A 13007-nucleotide genomic window follows, 5' to 3' on the forward strand; every position below is an offset into this window, starting at 1 on the left:
AAGTAACATTTTTAAAATTTCAACTACTAGGAAAGGAAATTAGGTTTTAGTTCTAATTGGTTTTTGTTTGCAATATACTTTACATAAAGACCAAACATTTTTAGGGATATAAAGTAGCATGTAAAACTTTAAATTCTTTGAAGAATTAAAACAAAACAAAACAAAAAAAACCATGAACAGAAAGGGAGAAAAATTTGTTGTAGTTTGCTCTCCAAGCCAAAATGTTAACACTATCTTTTCCCTAGATAGAGTTCCTTTGAAGTCAATAAGGCCTCCACACAGGCAGGAGGCAGCTGCAGGATGAAAGGGCTTGGCTACTCCTAGCTATGTGAGACTGGCAGTAGACTCTGAATACAACTAAAGTAAGCATAATAAATTATAAATCAGAAAGTACATTCTGCCACTGCTTAACTTTTTTACTTGGAAGATAATACTGACCTCAGCCTCATTTTCCCCATCTATAAAATGGAGTGATAATAATACAGTTTGGATAAGAGATCAGGAGATGGTAGCTCACACAATAATATATTTTACCTTTAAAGTGACCTATCCTCTCTGAACCTTAGTTTTGCCATCTGGAACCGGAACTGGGCAAGATGATCTCTAAAGTCTGCAAGATCTTTTATACTAAATAAAAATATATTTAGTGCACGCTAGGCACAATGGTGTACACCTAAGGTCCTCGAGAAGCTGAGGTGGGAGGATTACTTGAGCCCAGGAATTTGAGTCCAGCCTGGGTAACATAGTGAGACACTGTCTCTAAAAATAAGTAAGTCTAGGCCGGGTTCAGTGACTCACACCTATAATCCCAGCACTTTGGGAGGTCAAGGTGGGCGGATCACAAGGTCAGGAGATCGAGACCATCCTGGCCAACATGGTGAAACCCCGTCTCTACTAAAGATTTAAAAAATTATCTGGGCTTGGTAGCACGCGCCTGTAATCCCAGCTACTCAGGAAGCTGGGTCAGGAGAATCGCTTGAACCCGGGAGGCAGAGGTTGCAGTGAGCCGAGATTGCGCCATTGCACTCCAGCCTGGGTGACAGAGGAGACTCGGTCTCAAAAATAAATAAATAAATAAGTCTAATGCCCAGATTTTACATTAAATCTAAACTGAAGTTTTATTAGTTCACTTAACACAAAAAAACACAAAGTTTTGTTTCTGTATTATTCATGCTTTTAAGTGTCTTTAGAAAGAGAAAAATAAGTTTTGACTTTTTCTTTGATAAAATCATAATATTGTCAATGTTAATTAAAATGGCAAGCTAATCTAGTGCTATAAATTGCTGTTCAGACAGGAGAGTTTGCTGGAAGTTTCTCCCTATAGAGAAATTAAGAGCCACAGATCAGCAGACTCTTAAAAACATGATACATAGTTTAAATTTCTCCTTACATTTGTACTCTGTTGGTGATTCAGACCTTTCTCACTGTTCAGGATAGAGTTCAGGACATGGAAGTGACACAAAACATTAAGTAGTGATGAATACTTTCTTAATCAGTCTTTATGAGTAAACCTGAGGCATCATTACCAAAACTGACACCTTAACAGGCTCTTCAGGACTACCTTTGAGGCTGAGACAGGCCAGACTTGTCTGGAAAATATCTCAGCCTGGGATGGCTGGCTAAGAACCCTAAAACCCCTCTCTGGCCACAGGCAGCCTTTACCATCAAGCTGCTATACAAATACTACTGTTTTCTGTTTGTGCCTTGTCAGGATAAAGGATGGAAAGCACTGGCTAAATGTGCGATCAATGTAATATAGAAACAATACTTATTGTGAGGAACCAATGGAACAGAGATCTTTGTAAAGCAAAGGTTTTAAAATGTAACCATTGGTAGAGAGTAGAATGATAGTTAGTTACTAGAGGCTGGGAAGAGTATGGGACGCTGGGGAGGATGAAAAGACGTTGATTAATGGGCACATAGATACAGTTAGATAGATTAAAAGTTCTAATGTTTTATAGCACAGTGTAGTGTCTATAGGCAACAACAGCATACTGAATATTTCAAAATAACCAGAAGAGATTTGAAATATTCCCAACACAAATGATAAATGATCAAGGTGATAGATATCCTAAATACCCTGATTTGATCATTACACATTGTATACATGCATCAAAATACCACATGTACCCCACCAATATGTACAAATACTATGTATCAATCTTTAAAAGGTTTTATATATATATATATATAGCCATTGGCAAATCAACATGAGACTGTAAGTTTTAAGATATGTTTTGAGTATTTTTTATTTCCACTAGTAATGCTGAATTTTTTCATGATGTATGTAGGAAAAGCGTAAGAATTAGCATTACTGCCAAAATAATATAATTGGCAAATTCTAACACAGTAAACTATTTTAATGTTTTAGGGAGAGCCTTTTCTATTTTTCAGGATTACAGCAATAGGTATTGACTGCTTTGGAAAGAGCAAGTAATAGTTCCATTATTCTTGTTAAAATTCTCTTTTTTCTTTTTTTAAATTTTCTCTTTACTGAGAATATGCAGAGCAATTAAATCTCACTTTTAGAAAGTTAACTTTTCTAGAGAGAATAAATTTGTTGTTTTGTTCTCCATTTAAAAATCTCAATCATCTGTGATGCTTTATCTACCTTAAACTCTAGTATTTATTCTATGAATGTAAAATAACTCACATAATTAAGAATATATCTTATTTTTAACAATGGAACTGTCTCTGTAAAATTGTACATAATTATTTCTATAAGAAAAAATATATTTTAAGTGCAACAGGGAAATGTTTTATTTAAAGGAATTCTAGTGATGATCCATTCTCAAAGTACCTTTTCATAAATAGGGATTTTCTTATTGGGTTGGAATAAATCAAAATGCAGAAAACATTTTTACTTAAACATTTAAGGGCAAGGAATATAAATGAGTAATTTAAAAATAAAAATAAAAACCCTTATCACAAACACTGGGGGAAAAATGAAGCTTTTATAACCTATTTACATTGTTAAAACTTGGATAGAGGAGTGATTTATTTCAGAAATTACTGCAGGAGTCTAAATCTTAAGTTGAATAAAATTATTTCTAGGTAATTTGATTTCTACAGTAGATTTGCAAAATGAGCAATACTTGCTGCTGTATTTTATTTAATGCCTTCTGGTGGCTGAGATCATATATTCCCTTTGGCAGTGTATTTATAATTCTGTGTACTATAAAACACATACCCCTTAATACTTAATAAGAGATTTTATTATAAATATCCTTATTATAGCAAATCAAAGATCCTTCTTTTCTAACTTCAATTCTATAATCATATTTTATTACTTTGTTTTTAGGTATAAGATTCCAAGATGTAGATGTAGCAGAAACTCTACATCCCATGTTTACAAAATATGGCAACACTTTACTTGAAGAAGCCAGAGGAGAAATAAGAAATTTGTATGTGTTCTTTTTTTGGTCATTTGAAAGCTTTGGTTATTGATAATGTCTTTTTTTTATCCTTCCCTTTCCTTTATTTTAAACCAAACTGGGCTATATATAAACAGTTTGCTCCACTGAAATACAGCTATGTTCTGTAGGGTGACAACAGATATTGTATAACATGTTCTCAGAAAAATGAGGAAAATGAAGAACTTATCCAGCTGCCTCAATGGAAGGATTTATCGAATAGTCTTCTTTATTATAATTTTACCCTCAGAGGAATGGCATAAAGTCTAGTCAGATAGAATAGTGTAAGCTTTAGAGACAACATTTTTATTCCCAGAAAATCACAGGTAATTTTTTTAGATCCTGAATCAATTAACCCTTTTCTTGGTTAAAAAAAAAATAAAGAATTGGGGAGTGGCATAAAAGTTTGGAGTTATCAGATACATATGGATTTCAGATTTTGTTTTCGTGTGAGTCTATGGCACTGCATTCTTCATCATATCATGGTTTCAAAAAAAGTTACTTCTACCATATTTAGCTTACTTTTCTAGTTAATCCAAGCCTCATGGTTTCAGTGTCCGTGAGTCACACAAATGAAGGTAAGGTTCCACTTTAAGCCTTCACCTGGATCATCAAAAAGTAACAATACTTCATGAGAAAGGAAAACATGGCACACAGTATCCTACTTAAGATAGTTGCTTAAGAATAATGTGGTCTTCAAATGTTTCCTTTTGAATATTTTAAGTAGCAATTACAGTAATGATTAGCCTGCAGGAAAATAAAAGACTAGACATAACCTTGTTGCCTGATGATCACCTGAAAAGCCAATGTTTATACCAGTTCCTGAGGCTCATTACAGTATGATGCTGCCAGACATGATAGAGTCTGGCATAAATGCTTGCCAGAGACCACTAAGTTATACTTGGCAAATTTCCTGCCACCTCTCTCTGAAGTGTTAATTTGGGTGTTAATAAGCAGATGTGCATATATGAAAGAACAAAGGCATATAAATATTCTGAAGACCAGATTGTGGCATACATAGTAGGTGTACTGCACAATAAATACTTACTTAATTGAATCAAACCAAAGTCCAATCCATTGCCTGGGAACTTATCATAAAAAGCAGTATCTTGCATTGTTCCATATGTATTTCCAAATCATCACATTTAATCTGCTACTATTTCACTGTGTGCAGAGGCACTTAAGCTAAATTTTTTAACTTCTGCTTGCTCTTTTTCATGAAGAACTTTCTTTGCACTGATCTTAACTACTGAAAATTTTTCCTCAAACTACAAGTTCTTACAGAGGCCCTTTATTTCAGGGAAAATGTTATTGAGTCACAAAGAGACCAGATAGAGGAGTTAGAGCACTTGGCTGAGATCCTGAAAACTCAGTTGAGGAGAAAAGAAAATGAAATTGAGTTATCTCTTCTTCAGCTTCGAGAACAGCAAGCTACAGATCAAAGGTATGTTAAAACAGAAATATCACTTGGATAAGGTCAAAATTAGTTTAAAATACTTTATCATGTGCCATAAAAGGATAAGTTTATCTAGTCTGTTTAAAAATCATGTTTCTACTTAACATTCTTCATATAAGCCTATGCTCGACCTACCAACTGCTGTCAAGAACTCTAGTCTAAGGACAGTTTTCCCTAACCTGCTGTGCTTTTAAGCAGCTTCTGATGGGTGGAAATCACCCTCATCTTGTTTTCTCTGTTCATTTACCCCATTTGCCAAGATTGCAGGAAGTTCTGATACCATTTGATTGTAACTACTGAGAGAAGTATGGGTGACAAGCACTCAGCTGTTGGCATACCTTGTACGTTAAGTCCAGCATTAGTTTTTTCAACCTTAAAAGATGGTAATTCCATAATATGCTACCAGTTTGTAATCCTAAAAAGATCCCTAATATTCCAAGTTTGGATTGTAATCTGTTGGCTGTGATAAGATCACTGTAGGACCTGTAGATAGTATCCTTGCTGCCTTTTCATCTATGACATTAAAAAACATTTTTTTTAATACTTTCCAACTTTTAAGTTAAGGGGTACACGTATAGGATGTGCAGGTTTGTTAGGTAAATATGTGCCATGGTGGTTTGCTGCACAGATAATCCCGTCACCCAGATATTAAGCCTAGCTTCCACTAGCTATTCTTCCTGATGCTTTTCGTCCTCCCACCCCTCACCCTCCGACAGGCCCCAGTGTGTGTTATTCCCCTGACCTTGTGTGTCCATCTGTTCTCATCATTTAGCTCTCAGTTAAAGTGAGAACATGCAGTGTTTGGTTTTCTGTTTCTGCATTAGTTTGTGAAGGATAATGGCCTCCGGCTCCATCCATGTCCCTGCAAAGGCCATGATCTCATCCTTTTTTATGGCTGCATAGTATTCCATGGTATATATGTACCACATTATCTTTATCTAGCCTATCATTGGTGGGCATTTAGGTCAATTTCATATCTTTGCTATTGTGACTGGTACTGCAGTGAACATACCTGTGCATGTGCCTTTGTAATAGAACAATTTTTATTCCTTTGGGTGTGTACCCAGTAATGGGATTTCCTCATCAAATGGTATTTCTGCCTATAGTTCTTTGAGGAATGGCCTGCCTATAGTTCTTTGAGGAATGGCCACACAGTCTTACATAATGGTTGAACCAAATTACACTCCCACCAACAGTGTAAAAGCATTCCTTTTTCTCCATAACCTTACCAGCATCTATTGTTTTTTGACCCACCATTCTGACTGGTGTGAGATGGTATCTCATTGTGGTTTTGACTTGCATTTCTCTAATAATCAGTGATGTTGAGCTTTTTTTTTTTTTAATATGTTTTTTGGCCACATGATGTCTTCTTTTGAGAAGTCTGTTCATGTCCTTTGCCCACTTTGTAATGGGGTTGTTTGACTTTTTTTTCTTGTAAATTTGTTTAAGTTCCTTCTAGATGCTGGATATTAGACCTTTGTCAGATGGATAGATTGCAGAAATTTTCTCCCATTCTGTAGGTTGTCTGTTTACTCTGTTCATAGTTTCTTTTGCTGTGCAGAAACTCTTTAGTTTAATCAGATCCCATTTGTCAATTTTGCTTTTGGTGCAGTTGCTTTGGCATCTTTGTTGTGAAATCTTTGCCCATGCCTATGTCCTGAATGATATCACCTATGTTTTCTTCTAGGGTTTTTGTACTTTTGGGTTTTACATTTAAGTCCTTAAATCCATCCTGAGTTGATTTTTGTATAAGATGTAAGAAAGGGGCCCATTTTCAGTTTTCTGCGTATGGCTAGCCAGTTCTCCCAGCACCATTTATAAAATAGGGGTTGCTTGTTTTTGTCATCTCTGACATTTTATAATGTACGATATTTTATGTCCAATCCTCTTTTGCCATTTTTTGGTTCCTAGTACCTGTTCATTCATTTTCTGCTTTGACATTGTGCTTTCTTTTTTTTTCTTTTTTTTTTTTTTTTGAGACGGAGTCTTGCTCTGTCGCCAGGGCTAGAGTGCAGTGGCCGGATCTCAGTTCACTGCAAGCTCCGCCTCCCAGGTTCCCGCCATTCTCCTGCCTCAGCCTCCGGAGTAGCTGGGACTACAGGCGCCCGCCACCTCGCCCAGCTAGATTTTTTTGTATTTTTTGGTAGAGACGGGGTTTCGCCGTGTTTGCCAGGATGGTCTACGATCTCCTGACCTTGTGATCCGCCCGTCTCGGCCTCCCAAAGTGCTGGGATTACAGGCTTGAGCCACCGCGCCCGGCCAACATTGTGCTTTCAACAATACTTTATCTTTTTAACATATTCTTTCTTGAATTATGTTTTTCCTTTATGGATTTTTTTCATTTGTTTTTTTTTTTTTTTGAACTAAGCATACCCAAAAGTAGAGAATAGTATATTGAACCCCCACATGCACATCACTCAGCTTTAACAACTATTAGCATCTTGCCAATCTTGTTTATCTGCCCCCTCACATTTATTTTCCTAATTATCCCCAGCCAGATATCATGTCACCTCACTCATAAATACTCTACCTCTATTTCTGCCTGAAAAGGAATTTTTAAAAACGTACCTACCATGCCATTGTCACCCCTAATAAAAATCACAATAGTTCTTTGATATTGTCTAATAACTAGTTGATATTCAAACTTCTGTGAAGATGTCTTTCTACTGTTCATTTGAATTGGAATCCAAATAAGGTCTACACATAGCATTTGGTTATAATGTCTCTTTTATTTCTCTGGATTTTTTTTTTAAACCAGACCTAGTTACTCTATTTATTTTTCTCCCCAAGTTGAATATCATACTTGTATGGCTAGGTTCTTATTAGAAAAACCAAGTAAGATTTTCTAGCTTTTCATTTCAGATTCAGAGTTTATTCATCTTTTAACAAACTAAACGTATATGGTAATATATAAGGAAACTAAGAAAGGATGCTTAATATCAGACTTGTTAAAAAAAAAAGTGGACTAAGAATATATAAAAGCTTTATATTTCATAGATTTATCAGATTATTGTTACCTCTAAAAATTCTATTCCTAAAATACTATGTGTAAAATTAAATTGTATGAGAAATCCTTTATGTCTAGTGACATTATATACCTTTCTAAGTGCAAGGCAAAAGAAACATGAATATTTTCGAGATTCATATTTAAATTAGGAGATGTAATTTGAACTCTGGCTAAAGCGTAAGCTTGAATACCTCCGAGTTGTTCATATTTCTGTAGGAAGAAGATTTAGATTTGGCCTACTTTAAAAACCAAGAATGGTTCCTTGTGAGAAGCAGTGCTAAAGGACCAGACCTCAACACTGAATATGGTGATCTTAATAAATGCCAGCAGCCGTGTTTAAGACACAGTCTGAATATAAAAATTCACATGGGGCCAAGCTCAAGCTTGGGTCAGTCCCCATCTTTACTCAACCACTGAGTACAAGATTGTCAAGGATTGCTTTCCCTGTTACATTTCTCAAGTTCATATAGAGTAAGGTGGACACTGTGTTGGCCATTCCCTTTTCCAAAGGGATGTGATCATTTAGGAGCTGGTGTTAACTGAAAGGGAAATCCAAAAGTCCTTCAATCCTAAAACTAGAACAACAGAAGAAATAGAGTGATAGACAAGGATACATACTTTCCTATTATAAATATTACCAACAAGAGACACCAACATATACACATAGAAGAGGTAAGTCCCTTCTTAGGGGGCTATATTATTTACTCTGTAGCAGTCTGTTTTTGTCACATCAAGAATTAAAAGCAGAGACAAAATGAGTATTACAGGCAAAGGAACTTTTATTGCAGAGACCAGAGAAATAAATCAGTGTGTCACCCACCTTACTGATTTTATAAAATTGAAAATTTACATGTTATTTGCTTAGAAGGAAAGATACCTATAATGAATAGCATATTGTTGCTTGAAATACAGTTGTTGAAACTGAGGAAATAGCTTAAAATAAGGATCTTCAATGCCTTTTTTACATGTTTACACATAGCTTATAATTTTCTATGTAACAGCAATTTTTTTGAGACTAATGGAAAACTTGAAAAAAACGTTAGGGAGAATATAAAACTTAGTATAATTTACTGTAGAGAAAAATCACAAAATGGGAAACATGTTTAAACTTTTCTTTCACAGATGCATTATTTCAGATTTGAAATTCTAGAAGCCTGATCTGGATGTTGGACTCCTTGTTCTCAAACATGAACCTAACGTAGTTGTAATCTTCAGAGTGGCAGCTCTTGATATTTATGGCAAAGAGCCTTTTCATAGAATATTACAGAAACTCTTCATAGTATGTGTTTAATAGACCAGTTTGGTTTGGCATCAGCTTGACATAAACTTTTGGTTATCCAAAGCCCTTAATTGCTTTGAAGTCAAAGCCCAGTGCTGCTCTTTTTTATTAAAATCATGTTTTTTCCTGTTGTTGTGGTCTATTTTGGAAGACTGAGTTGTGATTTTTGCATATGTTCTACATAATGCCTCATTAGCAAAAAATCTTGTATCATTTACAAGTAGCCTGAATGTCTGTGTTGTTTTGAAGAAAAATCCATATTAAATTTAAACAATATAAAAATGCACATTTTCTGCTTATTAAAAAGGCCGTCTTAAATTAAATTCAAAGCAGTAACCAGTGAACATATGTACATGAACATTAAAATCAAAATGATTTTACCATTTATTGACCTTTTTCAACTCCAAAAATATTTATACTCTTACAAATGTGTAACTAGTTTGTACTAAGTGTTTTTTTTAAATAAATGTTAGGGTGTTTACCTTCTTAATTAGAAATCATGTAACTGCCATAATGTCCCAGTGGAGGAAATTTAACCCATAAGTATTTCAGACACTCTGACTTGCCTTCTTCCCTTTGGCGGACAGCCGACTGTCAAATCTCGCAACAGAGAGGCCTTTCGCGCCATGCATTATAAGAAACAGTTTGGCTTTAAGGGCTCACTCTTTCCGCTGTGCACAGATACAACATTACTTTCTAGCACTCTAAGTTATTCCCAACTTTTCATTTTGAAAAATTGCAAACCTTCAGAAAAGTGGAAAGAATAGTTGAGCACTCACATAACCTTTCATCTGTTAGCATACTTTTTGAATGGTACAACAAGCCTATTATTGCACTCAGCCTGCTCTTGCTTAAGTCTTCTTTCACTCAGCCTCTTTTCTTCTCTCAACATCTCTCATCTCCTCTTCTCTCCTATTTCTCCTTCTCCCTCTCTCTCTCTCTCCTCTTCACTCATTCCTCACTTCCCTTCTCTTCACCTCTCTCCCTTCCTTACTCCCGTTGGGTGCATGTATCACTTCACCCTCTGTACAGTTACAAGTAAGTATCTTCTAGGAACAAGGACATCCTCCTATATAACCACAATACAGCTATCACATTCAGTACACTTAACAATGAATGATACAGCCGCAGCATCTAATATACAGTCCATATCCAAATTTCCCCAATTGTGCCAATAATATCTTTTGCAGCTTGGTCTTTTTGTAATAGCCGTTTTTGTTTTGTTTTAATCTAGGATCCACTCGAGGGTCACGTCTTGTTGCATTCAGTTATCATGTCTTTTAAGTATCCTTTATTCTCTAATGGTCCCCCACTCTTTTATAGCCCACTGACAGTCATATGCAGAATGACTTTGGATTTGCCTGATTGCCCAGCCCCCTAATTTAAAGGGCACATCTGGTTCTCTGATGGGTTACTGGGAGCAGGGATAGCCATGCAGACCTTATTACACAGGGGAGTGATCTGTCATTTTTTAAAATATATTCACCATGCTCTGACTGTTATTTTGAACAGCTTAGAGTTCACCCAATGAAAATTTTCACACTCAAATACCATTTCTTTTATCCTCGTGTTTTTATTATTAATATTATCTAAGATATTTCCTTGATAGTGACTTAACATACCCTCCTGCCACTTTATATAAACCACAGAAATTGTCACAGCTAATAGTTACTAGTATGTGAGTGTATGCATGATAGTAGAGGGAAAGTTAAAAACTTAGGAAGATCTTAGAGGAAAAAACTTAGAAGCATGGGAAGAATTTAACTTTGAAGAATGGGAAGAATTTAACTCTTAGAGCAAGATTTGAGTGTTGTCTTCATCACCTAAGGTCTCTGGCCAAATTCTTTACTTCTGGGAGCCTCAGTTAACCACCTGAACTGTAAAACAATTAGATTGAAGTGGATTGAAATGGTTCCCTGCCTTTAAACAACAGCTATTTTTCTCTCTAGGGACCTTGTATTCAGAAAGATTTGGCCTACTAAATTAACTGTATTCATCAAAGACCTGTATCATGCCAATCACTCCTTCTGCTAATTGTTAAATAATCTGTGTTATGACACTGGATTGGCATAATTCTATGAAAAATGAGAACAACACAAAACCATTAGTTCACTTTTGCAACTTCATTGCCAGTAAATCTGCGTTTCTTATTGGGCTTTTTGAAATATTGACTGTAAGGTTCAGATTCCTGCCAGGTGTGGTGACATATGCCTGTAGTCCCAGCTACTCCAGAGGCTGAGGCAGGAGAATCGCTTGAACCGGGAGGCAGAGGGTCCAGTGAGCCGAAACCTTGACACCGCACTCCAGCCCCGGTGACAGAGTGAGACTCCGTCTAAAAAAAAAAAGGAAAAAAAAAATCAGATTCCCATTTCTTTTACTGTAAATCTCAAGTTGGAATCCATTAAACTTGATCGTAAAAATGGTCCGTATAAGAAGATGAGCCAGGATTTGAGTTCTTCCTGTCCCCAACCAGCCTTTGGGAGTGCTCTTCCACTGAGTGTGATTTTATGCATGTAGAGAGCCGACAAAACTGTCCCCTCCATTCCTGTGGGTGGTAAGAGTAAGAAAATACTAAGTTCTGATTTATAGTTTGACCCAACACCACAGGAAAGTAATGATTCAGAGGCAAGTAAACATACACAGACAGTGTTTTTCCTTTGAGCAATCTTAAATCAGAGAGCACTGTTTTCACCTGTGAAGTCAAGTAGCAATTTTGAGCAAAATCATTATCTTTCAAATAGACTTTGCTCAGCTATTTCAGTGAAGCTCATTCTATTCGGTTTCTAGCAGCCTTCTGTAGCCCTGGTCCTGGGGGTAGCCTTGCTGGTGATTGTTATCTGTGTATCCCTAATAAAAACTATGAATGACCTACATTTCCTTCAACAATGCAGCTACAGAATGTCTGCCACTGTTTGAAAAGAAAATCTAGAGCGCTTTTTTTAACCCTAAGGTTGTTTTCAACCTTATGCCCAAAATTTGGGCAGCCTATAACCATTATTACTCAAAAACAGTCTGTCCATTCTATCTCATAAATATTTGACGTAACTACTTCCCAGAATCTCATAGCCTAGCTTCTGTGTTTTAAAGCCTTTTCTTCTAAATGACGTTAAATACTATGACATTTTTATCTCAAAACTTCAAGAAACGTTTTTTAGCTTTCATAATACGGTAGCAAGGAATGAAATGTTGGCAAAGGGTGGGGGAGGGGAGTTGAATGCCTGGGGAATAAAGTATATGAAACTTTCACTGGAGCAAAGATTTTTGCCTCTTAAGCTTTCATATCAGACTATACATTACATAGCTCCGCTGAAAGTTTTTACTTCTCCAGTGTATCTGAGGTTTTAGGTTTCTGGATTTATTATGGCACCCAGTAGCAAAGCTGGAGTCAAGTGTTTTCAAGGCTTCCATTAGAAATTCCTTTTTCAGAGTTTATTGCTTGACTGTTTCAAATTATATGAGAGAAACTTGGCACACAGGTTGTTGAGCTGGATTACTTTTTTTTGACATAAAATCTAATTTATTTCAGTTTGTTTTTAATCTAGAGATGGGCCAACAACTCTTCTCATAGTTTTATAAGATTTGATCATAATTCTAAATCATGGTTTTTTTTAAAAAAAAAAAAAGGAAAAAGAAAAGAAACTGCATTTTCCAACTTAATCATTCCTGGCTTTTTCAAAATCCTTGATGAAAATTTTGAGAAATTTATTTTTACGAAGCACTTAATTAGTATGCTTGATATCTGTTTGCAGATCGTTTCACCATGTGTAATGCAGCATGTATGATTTGGTACATGACAGAGTTCATCTGAATGTCTGAATGTTTTTACCATGCATTATTCTTTCTGTCAGAATG

At 35.8% G+C, this 13007-nt stretch overlaps 1 protein-coding gene across 2 annotated transcripts in view; it reads left to right on the forward strand.

Annotated features, from left to right (window-relative positions):
- Positions 1 to 13007, forward strand: part of RPGRIP1L (RPGRIP1-like) — a 99750-nt gene that overhangs the window by 10130 nt on the left and 76613 nt on the right. For both annotated transcript variants that reach the window (XM_011946600.1, XM_011946599.1), the window contains exons 5-6: positions 3302 to 3404; positions 4714 to 4857. In XM_011946600.1, the coding sequence (XP_011801990.1) occupies positions 3302 to 3404; positions 4714 to 4857 (247 nt within the window). The remainder of the gene's footprint in view (positions 1 to 3301; positions 3405 to 4713; positions 4858 to 13007) is intronic.

The sequence above is a fragment of the Colobus angolensis genome, unplaced genomic scaffold (assembly GCF_000951035.1).
Source record: "Colobus angolensis palliatus isolate OR3802 unplaced genomic scaffold, Cang.pa_1.0 Scaffold251, whole genome shotgun sequence".
In the NCBI taxonomy this organism is placed as follows: domain Eukaryota; kingdom Metazoa; phylum Chordata; class Mammalia; order Primates; family Cercopithecidae; genus Colobus; species Colobus angolensis.